This window comes from Schistocerca serialis, chromosome 9 (genome assembly GCF_023864345.2).
Source record: "Schistocerca serialis cubense isolate TAMUIC-IGC-003099 chromosome 9, iqSchSeri2.2, whole genome shotgun sequence".
Taxonomy (NCBI): domain Eukaryota; kingdom Metazoa; phylum Arthropoda; class Insecta; order Orthoptera; family Acrididae; genus Schistocerca; species Schistocerca serialis.
The window spans coordinates 34684370-34704804 of NC_064646.1; the positions used below are offsets into that span (position 1 = coordinate 34684370).

A 20435-nucleotide genomic window follows, 5' to 3' on the forward strand; every position below is an offset into this window, starting at 1 on the left:
AGTGTGCTCGCACGCTCCGTCATTGCAGGAGTCACAGCTGTGCACGGCCGGCCCGCACGCGGGAGATCAGACAGTCTTGCTTGACCTTGCGGCGATGATGACACACGCTTTGCCCAACGACTCACCGTGCTTTTGTCCACTGCCAGATCACCGTAGACATTCTGCAAGCGCCTATGAATATCTGAGATGCCCTGGTTTTCCGCCAAAAGAAACTCGATCACTGCCCGTTGTTTGCAACGCACATCCGTTACAGACGCCATTTTAACAGCTCCGTTCAGCGCTGCCACCTGTCGGAAGTCAATGAAACTATACGAGACGAAGCGGGAATGTTTGAAAATATTCCACAAGAAATTTCCGGTTGTTTCAACCAAAATTGGCCGAGAAAAAAAATGTGTTGCATTACTTATTGAACTGCCCTCGTAGATACAGAATGAAAATCAATAAAACAGCAAACAGCAGGAACGCTCCTCTCTGGAAATGGAGGAAAAGAGCTCCTAGAACATGTGTCAGGAAATGCATCGTTGCCACGTTAGACAGCTGTGCTGAATAACAGCTCCTCTGACCACGCGCTGTGAGATCCTTGTGTGGCAGACGCAGCGTACTGTAAGCACCAGAATGGTCCGGTATTCGTGTCGGGAATGAGCCGAGATGGTGGTTCTGTACGGCCAAGCTGATGGAAACGGTCGAGAGGCAGCACGGCTATACCGAAACAAGTACCTGACAGACGCCGACCACATCACACAACATTTCAAATCCTTTTTCTGCAGTTTCCTGATCACGGGTCCTTTCAGACAGACGAACGTGCAAGGGGAGGGGTGGGGGGGGGGGCGGACTGTGCGTACACCAGATTTGGAGGACCGCGTTCTAGAGGATTTTGAGTCGATTCCTAGTCGACTCCAGCCAAATGGCCCGCCAAGATGGTGTAAGGCAAAGTATGATTCTGTACAGTGCATTGGCTGGTGAGGGGAGAGGAGCCATGGGGGGGGGGGGGCGGGGACAAGGCAAGTCTACCAGTTGCAGTGCTGGCACTACAAATTGTTGCGCGTCATGCTTACACGAAAGCGGTAATAGACAATGTTTCAACAGATAGGTCACTGTGGCATGCGTAGTGCAATTGATTAGGAAAAGGCTTGTCATGCAGCGCACCCGGATTCGATTCCCACTACTCGCAATTTTTTTTTTCATTCCCCGCAATGTTAAACTATTAATTATAAAATTTAAATATACTTAAACACGCAATATAATTTTGCGAGCATCGCTACGTAATACTGGTTTCCTTCTAACCGTAGGCCTATCGGTAGGGGTTGTTGGCGACTCCCGAGATTGGCCAGCAACTGCCTCTTCACTCATTTTGATAATGTTTAGCACAACTGCTCAATAAAAACACGCAGAACAGTACAGCGCAAAACAATAACGAAGCAGACGACAATGGCTACCTCGGACAACACAGTCAGCTACGTAATGTTGGCAGCAGTCGAAACTGCGTGCCTACCGAAGCCTCCCGACGTTTACCGACTTCTACCGATTCAGGACTAGGGACAGCCGCTACCACCCATATCACCTGCAACGAGTTCAAGGATTATCAGCAGGGGATTTCCCTCTACGAGAAAGATTTTGTAGACGGTTTTTGCACCAGACCACCACAACTGTGGGATTTCTGTCATCAGTCCTCTTTACCGACGAAGCAACCTTTACCAGAACTCTAGTCATCAGTCTGCATAATCGTAATCTGTGGGCTACAGACAATCCTCTGCGCCCGCATCTCGTGGTCGTGCGGTAGCCTTCTCGCTTCCCACGCCCGGGTTCCCGGGTTCGATTCCCGGCGGGGTCAGGGATTTTCTCTGCCTCGTGATGGCTGGGTGTTGTGTGCTGTCCTTAGGTTAGTTAGGTTTAAGTAGTTCTAAGTTCTAAGGGACTGATGACCATAGCTGTTAAGTCCCATAGTGCTCAGAGCCATTTGAACCATTTGAACAATCCTCTGCGAGTGGTCGAGGCGTCTCATCGGCGTCGGTTCAGCATCTGTGGACGGGCAGGAGTTCTTCGCGACCACGCAGTTGTACCGGCGTTCGTTCCACAACGCCTCGACGGAGGGCATACGTCCCGCCTACTACTCTGCCTGGGCTGCTCGAAAGTGTGCCTTTGGCAATACGATAGCTTATGTGGTTTCTACGCGACGGAGTGCCGCCCCATTTCCGCATTACAGTTCACCCACTGGGGCATCTGAAATGCATTGTGATGCTGAACCAGTTCCTGATGTGCACACCCTTCAACAGCGTGTTCACGACGCCTGTGACGCTACTCGGAGAGAGGGCCGGCATGTGCGAAAGAGTGCAGCAACCAGTGATGCGACGCGTGTACGCGAGCATCGGGTTCCTGTGGAGCCCACTTGGAATATCAGTTGTGGCGTAGATGCGATGCAGCTCAGTACTGTGTTCCAGGGTGATTTGCCCTCGTTGGACGCACACCGTCCATTTCTGGACACATGTTCGTAGGATCTTTTTTCCTCCATTTCCAGTCAGAAATGCGTCCCTGCCGTCTGTCAGTTTTATTAATGTTCGTCCCGTATACAGCCACGCCTCTACGAGAAGTTTTTTCAGTCACCGCGTCGAAGAAAATCCGCTGCGATCGTAAAACTCGCTGACCTTTTACACATGTGAGACCTGAGTTTCTTCCGCCGTATACAGTGTTCACATGACGTATGGGAATGCAGAGCGGGACGTCGTCGACAACCGCCGATATTTCGACATTTTCAAGCAAAGTTGCAGGAAGTAGGCGCTGTGCAAGTGAATTTCAAATTTCGATTTAGAGAGCAATTCTGGAAAGATAGCACACACACACACACACACACACACACACACACACACACACACTAGCGCCACACAACCAAAGATGACAGGTGTCAGAAGTTATCAACAGTGAAAATTTATAGCCAAGAGGGAAGGTAGCATTGACTCTCTCCTCTGTTTTTTGATAAGGAACAGGATGCCGCGTGTTGACTGGGGCACGTCCTTCCAGGAATAAAATAACAGCAGCTGAGAGGGCTGCTTTACGTCCAATTAGAGTTGATCCGTGTATTGTTATTTTAACCGCAGACAAGGGAAATGCTACAGTTGTTTTGGACAACCGGAATTACATTCAAAAGATGTAGTGTTCGCTGACTCGATCAGCGTGTCGCAGGATCGGTACTGGCTTCACAACAAGTGTTAAGAGAAAAATTTAACAGCCTCCTCAAGAAATATTCTCTGTCGCAGGAGACTATCGAGTCTTCATTCTTACCGAGCTGTTCGCTCTAGGTTACACGGCCTTCCGAAGGTCCACAAGGAAGGGGTTCCTCTTTAGGCCAGTTGTAACATTGGTGCTCGGACATATCGTGCAGCAAAACACCTTGTTACCCTGTTGAGCTCACTAGCTTCACCTTAACAACTCGGCGGGTTTCTTACGTCGATTAGAGGGAATGCATTTGAAAGGCTCTGATCTATTAAGTGTTGATGTGGTGTCTCTCTTCACTTGCGTCTCTCTCTCTGATCCATTACGATTAATCGAGGTTAGATTTGGTGTCGTTAGAACCTATTTCGACGTGTGTTTACTTCTACTTACTTTTTAACCAACGGCCAGTACTATGAGCAGAGATCTGGAGTTGCGATAGGGCGCCCGCCGTCATCTTTTACTGAAAATTTGGTTGTGGAAGAGTTCGAGGAACGTGCCTTAGGGTCGGCGGCTTTGAAACCTGCGTCTTTTTTTCCCTCAGATATGTAGGCTATATTTTTTTGTTTGGCCTCATGGCTGTGAGAAATTGACCCGCAGCACAGGACAGGTAGAATAAATTGTGGAAAGAGACCAAACTAAGGGGCTGTCAGTTACACTCGAACATACAACTTTATTCTTTGATCAGAAATTACAAGAGCCCAAAAATTTTTTTTAAGCACACAGCTTTACTATTGGGACTTAATTACCGGCTGAAAGCCACTTTAATTTAAAAACGGCTGAAGGCCAATAACTTCAAACGCAAGCATAATCAGAAATTTAAAAGGCAAACCCTATCTTACAACAGTTCAAATTGGCTGAAGGCCGAAAACTTAAAACTCCAAATCATTAATTTTTTAAAAAATACCAAAGTCCTTACATGAAACAGTTCTTTCATTTAGGCGAAGGCCTTAAGAACAAACAAAGACTTAAAAATTCAATAGGTTGAAGTAAACAAGTTAAATTCAAATCAGCTGAAGGCCAAAGACTTAAAAATTCAAAAACTTTTTAAAATACCAAATGCTTACATGAAACAGTACTTTAAACTAGGCTGAAGGCCTTAAGAGTAAAACAACTCTAATTTAAAACACAAAACCGGCCAGAAGCCATACAAGTACCAACAACAAGAACAAATTTAAAAAATAAGGCAGTACACACAAGGGCGCCCAGATGTTTGACGGTTGGCCTGTACTTCAAACACTACCACTTGCTTAGGTGAAACAGTCAGTCGGGCCAACCGTTCACGATCCGACGACAACCCAGCCGACCGACAGTCGACGTACCGACGTTCGAGGTGGTTTCCACCCCACACTTGCACCGAGGTTCCACTCTGCACTTGCGGCAAAATTCCAATGATGCTGACATCAGAGACTGTAGAACCCAAAAGAATGAATCACAGACGATCCATAAGGGGTGGACGACCCGAAAACCCATGTCGTTTAATCAAACGACTGACTAACTCAGAGGCAGTACGCCGACAACACTTAAATAAACTTGTCAGTGAAAATCACATAAACTACACACAGCCCCACGAACATCTGCACGAGGACTAGACAATGCTCACGGCAGTGACTGTGCAGTAACGAGGACAAACCACGAGTTGCCAGCCAAATACACGTCGTCTAATAAGACGACCGACCGACGGTCAACCGACGTTGCCCCCACTCGGACAATCGTTGAGCAAGTAATGGCTACCCGCACCCTCCTGACGCTGCATGCCCCACTGGTGCTACATCACATCTGCAGCAACCGACCAACTGGTACACATCAGCACGGAAACAGCAGTAAAATAACTGTGCAGTCGACATCACAAGCTACACAAAATATCACAAATACAAAGACAGAGTGGAAAGTCTGTTCCAACATATTCCCATTTTCCTGCATTCATTAAGTTTTTGTTTTATTGAAGTTGTCTATGTATTCTATATGGACTGTAGTTTTAATAGTTAAGGCTTTCTTTTAACTGGTACTTGTATTATTGCCCATTTTTAACACCTCCTGTAGTAGACTCATCAGATATTGTTTCTATTTTACTTGGTTCATTTATTTAATGCAAACTGTTACATAGCCACTGTTTTAAATATAATGTTAATGTTAAAATGCAGTGCCACCACACTCTCAAAAATTGCATTTACTCTTTGTTCCCTCAAACTCCTCCATTTTCCCGCATTTATTTATTTCTGTTTATCTTATTGATATTGATAAGTTCCTTATGTATTCTGTAGTTACATTGATATTTGTTTCTTCTTTTAATTGATTTGTGTATCACTCTCCATGTTTATACCTCCTGATGTAGCCTTGTCAAGTACTAATTTTATTGTATTTTATTAGTTTTGTTTATTAATAGAGCCTGTTATGTAGGCATGCTGTTCCTATTTTGTGTTAAAGTTTTTCCTGTCTGCTCCATTTTTATTTATTTACTGTTCAATTTTTTACTTTTTCATCGCATTACCACCACACTGTCAAAGATATTACTTACTGTATGTTTCTGCTTCAGTCTAGACATGTTACATCTCTTCCAATGTTATTTGTAAACATTGTAACTTCTTTGGTGACAACACTCAGTAACTATCTGAAGATGGCCTTTAAGCCGAAAACTGCTTAACACAATAAAAGTAATACTTTGCAACAAAAGCAAACTGGTGCTTTTCATTTATTATAATGTTGTTCGACCAAGAATAGATGGAAGATTCTGTTAACTATCTCTGTCTTGCTTATTACCCTGTTCACATATAGGCCCAACAGGACCATGCAAGGTACAATCAATCAATGTCACTTTTGATGGTTGGCCTTCCTTTGTGTCCAAATTTGTTTCATCCTTTCAGAATGAAGTCTCTTTCTTCATCAGACAACAGTTACCAGTCTGTTTTCTAATTTCCCTATGACAAACTTTCCAATCAAATATCTGTAACGTCTCCCTGAATTATACTGGCTACTTTAAGATCCTCCTGAATCACGGTGACCCATTTAATTGGCCCAGTTTTGACCTTACTTCTGTTTTTGTATAATTCTACTATTTGTTTTGCCAACATAGTGGGTGCCTTTCTTTTAATGTGCCCATAAAATTTAAGTCCACCATGCATGTCTGTGTATTCTTCTATTTCCTTATTACTTCCCAGTCTATAAGTTTCTCCATCAGTTATTTTGGGTCTAATATTTTCCTAATAATCTTTCTTTCAGATTTCTTCAATATCCCTCTTTCTAATTAAATTTCAAGTTTCTGCTCCATAAAGGAATTCAGGCTTTATTACAGTGCTGTAATGCCTAAGTTCACTGAATTTAGAAAGTGATTTTCAGATCTCATATGGTGCAGGCAACAACCCACATATCTTCTGGTCGCATAGTTGTTGACTCGTAAGCAGTGCACAAAGCTGGCTTACAAATTAGATGATAAAATTATATAAACTTTCAGTTCACCAGTGGAGCAGTAGTGGAAGGTGTATCTAGTTTTTAGTCCCTTCCTCATTACTATTAATGACATTGCAGCACCCTTAAACTCCGTGTAATAAACTTTTGCTACTAGTGGTGTAACAGAAGTAACAAAATACTGCAATGATCGGGGCATCGAGGTGAATGTCATCAGATCTCAGTTACTGAAATTTAAAACAGGCAGTTCTCATCACATCAATGTTTATTCCGATGGGGCGAAAAATTTCAAGCTACCTACCTTTCTTGTTCCTCCACTCTTTTCCCTTCTTTTCTTTTTCCAGATTGGTTTGAATATTACAATACCAAGACTGCCACATGTGACTGAAAACAACCTTGGGCCACACACTGTATGTGTGGAAATACATAAATATTAGGATTAACTAAATGAACATGACTGCCAACTTTGAGAATTCAGTATAGTGTGAAGCCCCAGATTGCAATAACAGCCTCAAAATAACTCACCATGGTATCAAGGGGGGCCTAGATATGTTCTTAGAAAATTACCCTCAGTGTGATTAGTATGTGAATCCACAAGGGATCACACATGGTTGGTGGAAGACTGCTGGCTTTTCATTCTGCTCTGTTAAAATTCCTCCCGTACTCATATTGGCCCCTTTGATATTGATGAAATATTATGGCACTACTTTCCATGTTTTCAACTCATTTAACAGCTCTCCACAGATGAGCTGGATATAATGTTGACATTTCTGGACTCAAAAGAAGGGCAGTGATGTGCTGCATGTACACACTCTCTCTACAGTTTCTGCAACACTAACCTACACATTGTCAAATTTTTGATTTGTTGGGGCCATTCTTTCTGAATGCTACAATTTTCATAAACTATTTTGTTATTATGTCTTACATCAAACAGCTGAGAGGTAACTGAATTCTTTGACGACTGCAGACCGTTTGTGCCGTACACCCCGAGCCGGCGGCCGGTGCTGCCGCCACTGACGGTGACCGTACTGGACTTTCCCGAGGCGGTGGCCACCCCCAGCTCACTGTTCTACCAGCCACCCCTGGAGGACGGGCTGGGCAACCGCGAGCCACCGCAGCCCGTGATCCCTGCCGGAGTCGTGCAGTCGACGGCACCCCAGCCGAACCTCTCCGTCTTTGTTAACTCCAAGGAGTCTCCCATCCTGCAGGTACTGCCCGTGTGCAACTGATGCAACACATTTGTCGTTTATAGTTACTGACTTAAATACACAGAAAGTATAGCCCGATCCTCACAGAATGCTAAAAATAGTTTGATAGACTGGAAATATCACCTCAGTGGGCAGCCTACAAACTGAGACCAGTTGTCATATGAAATCGTGGGGAGGGGGGGAATGAGTCATGGGTCATCCATACTTAGAGGATTCACTGAGATTTTTTGCAGATCTCTACTGACAAACTTTCATAAGTTGATTACGGTTATCTGCTAAGTATTTTGAAACGAGGGCACTTAGTTTCCAGTTGACGAATGTACAGTACTTTGTCCTAAAAGAGTATCCATGACTCTAGAAGGGAGCAAGGCCAAGGAACAGGAGGGAGGTTGAGGAAGCAGTGGACGGAGTGTAGCTTTGCACTGAATGACAATATAGTTTTGAGTTTTCAGACAGATTCTACCAGCCACTATTCATTACATGCACTGCCTTTCTCAAAGTAATACTGAACTGATACATTTGTTTCTGCAGTAGGGCAAAATGACAAGTTGCATTCGCGAATATCATTTCTATCAAAGGGTGGGAGGTGTAGGGGGAGGGGTGTCAGCTGGCCTCCGTGGCTTGCAAAGTTTTCGTTCACTTACAGTACTCTTTGTTGAGAACATAGTTAAATACTCTTAGGTCTGTTTACTCCGGACATCAGTTGTGTACTTCTCTGGCCTGTCTTGGGTTTTGTTCCTGGCATTGTTGTTGACTTTTTGATCTCTACCCGTACACTGCTTGAATCATTTACATATAGATATGTGTAACAATAAAAATCAGAATTTGTTATTATTTTTTAAAAATAAACATAAAAGACAAAATTAGAGGACACAAAGCTATAATCATCAAAGAAGCAAATCAGTTTAACTATGAGCTGGATAACTCGAAAATCACGAAATTATAGCCACTATTTTATGAAAATGATTTCTGTTTATGTGGAGGTTCCGATAGCCTACTAAAGACAAAATATTCCGCATTCAATAATTAACCAACTAACAAGTTATTTTCTTGAAAGCACATATTTTTGAAACCAGAAAATTTAGTGTTACAAAACTGTGGTACTAAATTTTGGAAGTAATGTTTGAAATATAAAGTTTTTTTTTTTAGTGATGACTTTTAAATGAACTAATCCAATTTAGAAACTTGCTCACTGAAAATTTCATCTTTATGTGGTTTCCATTTATTGTTGATCAGTAATATTTCTTTTTTAAAGTTAATGCTGGTAGATGAATTAATGTGTTATCAGTAACAAAGAAACTATACAGTTAATAATAAAGTTTTGATAATCTCTCCTTAAATAAGAAATTTAATATTTCAAGTAAGTATTGTAATGTACTAAATGTAAAAGGGGGGGGGGGAGAGCACATATGCATTTAAGTAGTAGAATTGTGGCAAGTGGGACTGTCCCATCTTGTTGCTACATCTCAAATGCAGCAGCGATCTCCACTTGGCCCATAGATAGTCCCACAACAGAGAAAGGGCTGCACATTTTTTAGGACACTGAATAATTTTTTTGTGTTTGAAATTGTTCAAATATGTTAGGAAAATGTTGAAAAAATATACATTCTTAAAATGCAAAGAGTAAAAAAATATTTTTTTTTCCTCTTTACAGTTTTGCAAAACTGTGTGGAATTTACTCTATTAATAGACATTTGTTAAATATAAAATCATAGTTTCAAACACTAAATGAACAATATTATGATAGAATTAATGGTACTATTGAAAATGGATTTATGGCACATATCTTTATATGCTCTTGAATGCAAGAAAGCAGTTTTGTCTGTATTTAAATGTAATTTTTCTTTGCACTTCTTAAGAGCGTTTTCACATTGTTCTCTTCTCATTCCACACTGGTCGGGGATTAAAGTATCTAATGTTTTTTGGAAGTAATGATGATACCTTGTATTTAAGCTGGCTGATCCATATTGGATCTGTGCTAACTGGTCTACCTGGCTTTGTTGCTCCAGGACCAATCTGGCAAAGAGCATGAGCCAGTTCAGTTTTAAACTTTTGGTTCATTTTAAGAGTGAGTACCCTTCTGTAGAGAATCCACAAATTTAGTACAGATATATCAGTGAGATGGATAAACAAACTTTTTATAGCATCATTTGGATCTAAACTTTATATGACATCTGCCAGTGTTGCTATCTAATAAATCTGCATTTCCCATATTTGAGTTTTAAACAGAAACAACAGCAGGACACTGTAGCAGTGTGTGTTCTCTCTTCTTTCTGTCAAACCTTTTGACTTCCGATTCTGGCAGTTCACTGACAAAAGTAAACAGAAAACAGCTAATACTATTCTCTTTATACAACATGGAAGAAATGTAAACTTGGTTAATGGTAGTAATGTATTGCTCAGAATATCCACATGTTTCTTTCTTCAGCTCCTTTTCATTTTGAAATTTGGTGTTCTATACCTCTATTGAGGTATAATATCCATCACAATATATTTTGTAGTTCAGGTCCCTTTGCAGATAATCTGGCAATTTTAACTTGGGATATTACCACAGCTCAAAAACAAATTGAAATTCTTAAAGAAATTGTGGAAAAGTAGGACTACAAATATCATTTGGAAAAACAGAATATATGATGTGCAACAAACAAGCACCAAAGTTTTTGAACATGAAATATGGAAAAATAAAAAGGGCTTCTGAATTTGGATACTTGGGAAAATCTTACAAGAGAATGGTGTGGAAGAAGCTGCAAACAAAGTTCTCTGTCAAAAAATGGCAACTGCAATCAGATTAACACAAAATATTTATAATAAAAAAATCACTTTCTAAATTCAGTGAACTTAGGCATTACAGCACTGTAATAAAGCCTGAATTCCTTTATGGAGCAGAAACTTGAAATTTAATTAGAAAGAGGGATATTGAAGAAATCTGAAAGAAAGATTATTAGGAAAATGTTAGACCCAAAATAACTGATGGAGAAACTTATAGACTGGGAAGTAATAAGGAAATAGAAGAATACACAGACATGCATGGTGGACTTAAATTTTATGGGCACATTAAAAGAAAGGCACCCACTATGTTGGCAAAACAAATAGTAGAATTATACAAAAACAGAAGTAAGGTCAAAACTGGGCCAATTAAATGGGTCACCGTGATTCAGGAGGATCTTAAAGTAGCCAGTATAATTCAGGGAGACGTTACAGATATTTGATTGGAAAGTTTGTCATAGGGAAATTAGAAAACAGACTGGTAACTGTTGTCTGATGAAGAAAGAGACTTCATTCTGAAAGGATGAAACAAATTTGGACACAAAGGAAGGCCAACCATCAAAAGTGACATTGATTGATTGTACCTTGCATGGTCCTGTTGGGCCTATATGTGAATAATAATAAATATGTGTAATTCCTATAGTAGTCTCGGGCTTGCTATCACTACCTGCAGATTCCAGAAAATTTACAGTTATACTAGGATCTTCATCTGAATTGTCAAAATCTACACCATCTTCACTATCAGACAGCCATTCTATGGCCATGTAGTCTTCTTACGTCCTCACTTTGCATCATCTATTTTGAAAATATGAGAATGACTCTGTTACAACACTTGAACTATCTTGAGAAACTAGAAAAGCAGAATGAAGGAAATACTAATTTGTTATTGTTCAAGTGTGGGTTGGAAAATTACTACATGTTATTGCACACATGCAAACAAAACTGATTCATGTAGTACTTAAGTATTTATTAGAAGAAATAAAAGCTCAACCGTACAGAATGTACAGTATACTCTCAAAATGTTATACAAGCACTACATATTTTTTACATTCATGTGTTCTTGCTTGCAACTGCCAACAAGCCTCAAAATTTTACATAGGAGAAAGTTCAATTAAAAACAATATGCACACTTACCTCTCTGAGAAGCAGAAAGAAAATTGACGAAATGTGTATGAGGCTCAAAGTAGACGCAAATATGAAGCATTCCTAGAAACATTTTCTGAACTTACCCTTAAAAACAAAAAGTATAAACAGGGACAGGGAATCCAGGATCGCCCCAGGAATAATCATATCATCTCAAAGAAAAACTGAACTAGGTAGTAGCAAACAATTTACAAAGTACTTCATGTAAAAAGATATTTAGGAAATAAATCATTGCCTCACATAATAAACCCCTCATTCTTGAATGGTATATTTCTTAGTAAGCTCAAAATTGCAGAAACCATACCTGTTCATAAAAGGAGAAATAAAGATCTATAGCAATACTCTCAATATTTAGTAAAGTATTTGAATATGTAATGGCCATCAGCCTTAAGCCATTGGTAAACAAGGCAAAAATCTTGTCACCTGGCTTCCAAGGAAAGAAAACAACTGTTGATGCAATACATGAATTCTGGAGCTTGTTGACAAAAAATTTCCAACCATAAGTATTTTTCTAGACCTCACGAAGGCCTTCAACAGAATACTGCTGCAAAAGATGGATTCATATGTAATAAGAGGAACCACACACACATGGCTGGTCTAAAAACTATGTGAAAGAATCATCAGTATTATGTTGAATTAAATGAAATCAAGCCCTCAGGAATAGCTGGACATTCTTCCACATAAACCATGAAGCAAGGCCCCTTGTTGTTTTTAGTTTAAATAAACAATCTTCCACATACCCCAGACACCAGAACTCTCCTGTTAGCCAGTGATACCACTAAAATTTTTGAAAACATAGTCACCTATCTTAAAAGTAGTTAAAATTAAAATTTAAAACAGTCTTTATTGCAATCTTGTTAAAATACTTTTTTTTTTTTAATTTGGAATGAGTGACCGGTTTCTACTCTATGAGAGAGTCATCTTCAGACTCCAAAGCGGTGGATGGACGCTGCTAGATGAGTTCCGTCTACCCTCGACACTCATGTAAGCAGTTACACGAGCATCGAGGGTCGATGGAACTCATCTAGCAGTGTCCATCCACCACTCTGGAGTCTGAAGATGACTCTTTCATAGCGTCAAAACCGGTCACTCACTCCAAATAAAAAAAATATTTTAACAAGATTGTGATCAAGACTGTTTTAAATATTAATGGTACCACTGTTCTCACATCTGCTACACAAGAAACTATGAAGCCTGCAGTAGGCTGTTACATAATAACAGCTGGACTAACTTTTCACAGTACCCAAAACAGAAATCATATGGTACCAACTATATCACTGGACACAAATAATGTTGAATTTGGCATGAAGGTTTCCATAACTTCGAAAAAGTGCATTGATTTAGCTAGCAGAAAACTCGGTAAAAATGTTTTGTGAACAGATCAGTGAAGGATGTTATAAAAAAAAAAAAACATATCATTGTATTACACTCTTTTCCACTAAATACTTAATTATAGAATTATTTTTTGGGGTCCAAATTTTGAGTCAATTACATTATTTAAACCTCAAAAGACAATAATCAGAACTATTTTATTCAAACTGCAAAGAGTTAATGTGTAAACACTCTCTAAGGAACTGAGTATATTGGCCCTTTGATGGCAATACATACCGAACATATTACATTTCACTAAGAAAAGCATTAACAAACTTGACAGAAATATGGATTGCCACCATCATGACACGAGGTCATAAACCTCTTTAAGACTAATGTAATGGTTTTAAATGTATGGGAATTAAATTACATAATCACCTTCCAGCATTGATAAAAGAAATTCAAGATCTAAATAAATTTAAAATGACTGTAAAATCTCTCTTAATACAACACTGTTTTCAAAGTATCCTGGAATTTTTGGAATCTGACCTGTCCTAACAAACAAAAGTATGTCAAAAAAGTCATCACTTAAGCCATTTTCATGCACATCTTACGCTATCTGCAGAAATAAAAGTAAATGAATTAAGAAATGTTCCTGTTTGAGAAAATAAGTCATCTTGCTCACTCACGCAGCACATAAGAACATAAGAAAATAATATGATAAGATGATAATGTATACGAAGGTATAACTATTAGAACCTGTGCTATATAGGTAAAAATAACACTATCACTACTGTAGGGTTCCTGCCAGCTGTTAGTAAAGAGCCTTTAGTAAAATTTAGTGAGAATGCTATTTGATATTCAAACAATGGGAACTCCGGATAGGAATATCAACAATGTAGGAAAAAACACATTGCTACTTACCATAAAGAACACGTTAGGCTGCAGACAGGCATAATTGAAAGACACTCACATAAAGCCTTCATCAGTAAGAGAGAGACACACACCATTCATAGACACAAGCAAGTGCGGCTCATACACACACAACCACCAACTCCAGCATCTCTGGAGTTGGTAGTCATGTGTAGTACTTAGCTGTAATTAATCAGGGGTTTTCAACATTATTTTACATATATTTATTGAAATGACAGGCCTAAAATTAAACTATTTCTTGTTTTCCCACTTTGATAATGTTAGATTATAATACTCTCATTATCTTATCTTATATTCTGCTTTCAACACTGATTTGTTGTTTTATTCTTGAACTATTGTATGTTAGGATAAATGAAACCCGCAACCAAACAATATTTTATACCTATAAGAATTATTTGGTACTAGCTGTGTACGCAGTGTTACTTACAGTTAAACAATAATTTCTAAAAAATGTTAATACAAAAGCTCGTTATCGACATGTATGCACCATCACAAAAGTTATTTCTTGGAAGTTTTGCAGCACGAGCCACTTGCAGCCTAGCAAACTGTGTGGCATCAGAAGGGTGGGGGACACAGAATTTTGAGATGCCGGGAAAAGCTGACAGAACTCACGTCGCTCAGAACTGACACGTACTTTTCACAGAAAACATTTTTATGTGACCAAGTAGCGAATTACAAAATGTGCCAGAAAAGGGAGCAAATTGTGCTTAGCACAGGAAAGATCATAATTGTCTGGGTGTGTAAGAAGAGCCATAAATACTGCAATATGGTTCTGTAAACAATGTCTCTAGACCTGTATGTAGAGACAGCTGAATACCCGGCATTGCCGGAGTGTGTATTTACTTCAATATTCTATTAGCCTATCTCCTCCTTCTCCTTCTCTCTGTCCATTTCCTTACCCCTCTCTCAGCCAAACTCCCCCCCCCCCCCCTCCACACACACACACACACACACACACACACACACACACACACACACACACTGTACATCACCACTTCCCTCCTCTGCTTGTCCATAGTATAATTTTCCAGGTCATAATTAATATGTCTACCAAACTTCGTTTAAATCTCATTGCAGGGGTTTAGGGTGATCTTTTGATCCTTGGCTTTGCCTGCGTGCTCACATGTCAAATCTATTTCACATATATTTCATAATATTTCACATATATTTAATATACTTATATTTCACCTCTATCTCTAGCAAATTTCGCCCTGCAGTATCATTTTCACACAGCTCAAAGTTATCTCCTGAACTATGTCATAGAATCACATAATTTTGCAGGTACATCCAGTGATATAGTGACTAGTGTCTGCGAAATGTGTTGTGAAGAGAATTAGTAGTAAAGAAATAATAAATTCAAAGCAAGATATGACAGTTTCTCACACATCTCAGTATTTGTCATATCTCCTAAATTATGCAATGTACAATGATAATTATATTTTGTAAGTACATTTAGCGACATATGTGGATACTGTCTGCGAAATATGTTGTGGATATAATTAGCAGCAAAGAAGTAATGGATTTAAATGTCATACACGATTCAGCAGTTTGTCACACATCTGTATTTATGACATCATACTTCTGAACTATGTCACACAATGATATAATTTTGCTTCTACATTCAGTGGTAGATGTGAATATTGACTGTGAAATTTGTCATGAATACAGTTGGCAGCAAAGAAGTAACAAATTAAAACATCGTGGTTTATGCGGCAGTTTCACAACATGAACAGTGAAATGTAGTAAGTGGTAAACTTTTTTCCTTTCATCATTTTATGGGGGCTGTCAGTGACAAAAAGTTTTGTAAGAGTTTGAAATTATGTGTAAAGTTTGTTGCAAGTCACTAATTGTTCTCATTCTCAAATACTGGATGAATAAATTATGGACATTAAAGCTTTGTGGGATACGCTTCATTCCTCCCTCCCCTCCCCTCAACCCCTTTGGTTAGTATGTAGCTAGGTATATATAAGGTAATCTATGTGCTAATCTGGGGAATAATCTATCTCCATTACAAATTCATACAGCCATTTCAGAGTGAAGCAGTAAAACACACACACACACACACACACACACACACACACACACACACTTTCACATTTAAAACATGTATAACATACTTTGGATGACAGCTTAAAAAATGTGACTTTCGGTCTCAGAAAAAAACACTATAATTACACAAGCACATTTCACTAAAACATACATTTTTCTTTTTCAGGTGTTGCGTGATGAGGCAGCACTCAATGAAGACCAAGGCAGAGGTGAATTTGTCATTGATGAAGACAACGACTCCATTGTTGTCATAGCCCCAAATTAATTTTCTAGCTTTTTTTAGTAAGGGAGTATCACCCTTACAAGACAACACTTATATTAACACTGCACTCTAATGAACATCTAAAAGTTGATACCTATATTGTTTGGTAACACATGACAATGCTGAGGCTGTGAAAATATAACCACAAATTATTACTACAAAGGAATTAATGAAATAATGTAAGACCACTGGACAGGACAGCATGAAATGGCTCATTCCGTTCACTGTATCTGTGTGTAACATTTTTGTAATCATCATAGTTCAGTTGCTATGGATTCTACCTGCCTACCCTGAGAAGAAACTAAATGAGAAAATATCAGTCACACTCTCCACAATAAGTTACATTTTTCTATTTCATGAAATCTTTATTGTTCTTGGGTACCTTTTATATTATATAATTTATTAACGCTAACTTTTGGAAATGCATAAACACTGGAGGAAAATTACCAAGTGTTTCATAATCTTAAATTTTTAAGTCACTTTTTGTAAATAAGAAGAATGTAATCTCCAAAAGACATTTTATGAGCCTGTTATTGGTAGCAAATTTCTTATTGTGACTAAATCATATGTAACACAATTGAGGTAAAATCAGATAAGGAGCCAGTGACTAAGTATACTGCCCCCTCAACAAGAGCACTACATTTTATTGGAGTGATTTGCACGACTGAGTACAAATGGATCAATGAAACATACAATTTTGCCTGGGGAGTTCTGGTTCCAAATTTGTACCACTTCATGTGCAATAGTTCAAACATTGAAAGTAAGGAAGGACAAATGAAAACCCTTTATCTTACAAAATCTCTATTATTGTGCAAAATGATATGGATACATGAAACACTGACATTACAATAATTTATAAAATGTATTAAAACAAAGTAAAATATCTGTATTTTCTGTACTGTTTCATCTAAGAAAGCTCAACCATGACTGTTCTCTGCATTGTCTGTAATTATCATGCAAATCTGAGAGTGCCAGTGATATTAAAGTTACCATGCCTTACCATTTTAAAAATAACATGTAGCATATTGTCATTTTATTACTAATAAAATACAGATCATAACAACTTTCCACCAATTTTTTTTTTTAAATGAAACTTACAGGAAATATTATTATCTGACAATGATCTGATCATTGTGGCCAAAGTAGATCAATGTATGTTTCATGAAAACAACATTAATATCCAAACACAGTTTTCAGAAAGAAATTGTTTTCATAATAACAAATAAAATACTAAACTAAAAAGTCTTTATGTGATGCAGTGATTCACCAGTATAATATACTAAAGTGAACCCTACATCTGCTAAGCCACTGTGTAAAATATACTCATTCCCTATCCTATGGGAACATAAGAAATATCTTCAATAAAAAGATGGGCTTCTAACGTAAATGTAGGAAAAAATAGATACTGTGTAAATCATATAATTATACATTGTTATGAATATCTGAAGATGAAGACAAGCTCATTGCCTTATTTTACTTCCATTGTCATTACAATTGTTCAAAACTAGCACTACCATTGTTGAGGCATGGGTGACTACATACAGGCAACTACTACTTCCCCAGAGAATATGGTCGCTATGACTGCAGCACATACCATTTCAGGTTTTTGCAAAAGCTCTTTCAGATTTTCTACAGTACTTAAAATTCTTTAGGTCCACCCCCTCCACCACCTGCTGCCCCCAGTTGTATGAGGCTTGCTCAGGCAGGGCTCTGCCTGGGTCGACGGTTGCTTCCATAGCTTCTCATGCGATCCATATGGAAAGGTCTCATCAAACAACTACCTACACCCACCCATCAGAGAGAGTTCAGTTGGTCAGTCCTCCTGAGAAAAAGTCAGATTCGTAGTAACAAGACATTAGTGTGCCATAACACTTTTATTGTAATCAAGAGAACGGGGGTAACCTTTGAGAAGGCCTCCCCTTTCTATATTCACAAGGCATTGGAGGGTATTGCTGGGTCCAGTGCTCACAATGGGGGACTATATTTTATGTTTTCAGGCAACTGTGTCCAAAGTTAACTTGGCTCCCATACCTGGAAGACCTGTGAATGAAGGGCTTCCAGCCATTGAATATTTTGAAATGCCTTAGCAGAAAAGCTGACAGGTCCCAACTCCTGCATTTTTAGAGGGGATTTCTTTGATCACATTTAGATTATGGCAGCGTGGTCTATAGATCAGACCGAATTCCTACCTCATGATGTTAGATGCTGTCCACCATGAGGGCATTCAGATATCAACTGGAGACTTTCGGACCAGTCCAGTTCAGAGTCTGTGTGCAGAGGCTGGTGGATCACAACTCTGGATTTGGTGACATGTCCTTTTGGCTCAACAGGCATTGAAAATCTCAGCATCACCTCAGTCATTGGCATTTAGTGCAGTGGTCCAACCCAACTTTGAACATCTGTTCAGGAGTCGGCCTCCTGTGACCAAGTGATTCGGGATACGTGCTGCTGACTGTCTCAATGATCTGGATCTATCAGACCTCCGAATACACAGCCAGGGACGGAATGCTTTGCTGCCTTTATGCCCTCAGAGGTCCAAACTGATTTTAAGCTTGACATGGTGCAAGAAAACTTGTACTTAAGATTACATTTTTAAAACTGTGTTTTCTTCATTTTAAGTATGTACCACAGTTTCATCATTGTTTGTACAGATGGATCCCAGCAAGAGAATGTCCTCGGTTGTTCCACTGTTTCCCTTGATAGGATTTTCAAAGTGTCTCTTCCAGAACAATTTACAAATTGTGATGTGGAGTTATATGGCATTTTGATGGCATTGGAAAGGATTCACAGTCATCACCGAACCAGGTTTCTTGTCTGTTCCGAGTCTCTTAGGGCACTATATCTACTTCACCAAATGTATCCAGTAGACCAGTTGATTCAGCTCATCCATGATTCCTTACAGTGGATCCATCACCTTGGCAAGGAGGTGATCTTTTGCTCGACACCTGGCCACATCGGGATATAGGGAACGATACGGCTGACAAAGTGCCCGAGGAAGCGTGTCGGGATGGTGTTGCTCGTCAATGTCCCATCCTATTGCACACCGTCATCACACATTTTGACAGACACATTATGTGTCAGTGGGAGAATGGATGGCTGAGGGTGACAGAAAACAAGCTGCAGTCCCTCATGTTGACCACACAGGCATGGTGGACCTCATGTCAGCCTCACTACTGGAAGGAGGTTCTGTTTACCAGGCTGCGAATCAGACATAGCCCTTTAACACATGGCTTCCACCTCTGACAGGAGGATCCACCACTCTATGAGGTTTGTGGTGTGCCACTTTCAGTTCAGCATACTTTGGCAGCATGTTACTTATATACTGATATCAGGGCAGCCATCAGTCTCTATGGAGATTGCGCACCATCCTCGCCAATACTGATTCCATTGTTACAAGTGTGTTGACATTTTGTGAACTGACAGGCCTCGTCCCTAAATTGGTGGGAAAGGGAGGCAGACTTAAATTCATTATAAACAGCACCGCATGTGGGGACAGCCTTTGTCCCCTGCCATGAGATCGGATTGTTGACTTTTCATCAGGGTGCTGATGACCATGATGATGAGTGGAACATGAAGGAAATGACTAGTAGTGGTACAGGGTCCCTCTGTCCCACACCATACAGCGGCATGCAGAGTATCGATGTAGATGTAGATGCAGATGTAGACACTAATAACAAAACCATAGAGCACCCTAAACTCAACAATAACTATAATATATTCGGGAACTAACAGCTATTGAAGCCAGCTAAGAGTGTGAGTTACAAACTTCACAAGGCTGCTCCTTGTATTGCTTAAATTTCGTTCACGGTCAGAGCAGTTGATGACAACGATAACAGACAGTGTGAGGATGTAGTGCACCAAATGTGCAATTGATTCTGAGCTGGCAGGTTTCAAGTGTGATTAGGTTATTGTGTTTACATGTGGTCACAGTGTGAGACAGTGATTCAGCCTGCTGCTAACCCATGAACAGCCATGAAAAAACGGCTTGAGTTTAGTGGGGTAAATCTTTAGGTTTATGCCTGCAATCTCATGTCTTTCCACATGGTATTGTGATTTATGTTTACAAGTAATTTGTTTCATCACCGTGTGGTACGTAATGGTACAGTTTCAATAGAGGAAGCTGCCTTGAATCCAAGTCTAATACTTGCACAGAG

General features: G+C 39.5%; 1 protein-coding gene across 2 annotated transcripts in view; it reads left to right on the forward strand.

The window, feature by feature from the left end:
* Positions 1–17344, forward strand: part of LOC126419057 (uncharacterized) — a 403014-nt gene extending 385670 nt beyond the window's left edge. For both annotated transcript variants that reach the window (XM_050086133.1, XM_050086132.1), the window contains exons 4-5: positions 7577–7817; positions 16186–17344. In XM_050086133.1, coding sequence (XP_049942090.1) covers positions 7577–7817; positions 16186–16284 — 340 coding nt within the window. In that variant the 3' untranslated portion in view covers positions 16285–17344. The remainder of the gene's footprint in view (positions 1–7576; positions 7818–16185) is intronic.
* Positions 17345–20435: the final 3091 nt, after the last annotated feature.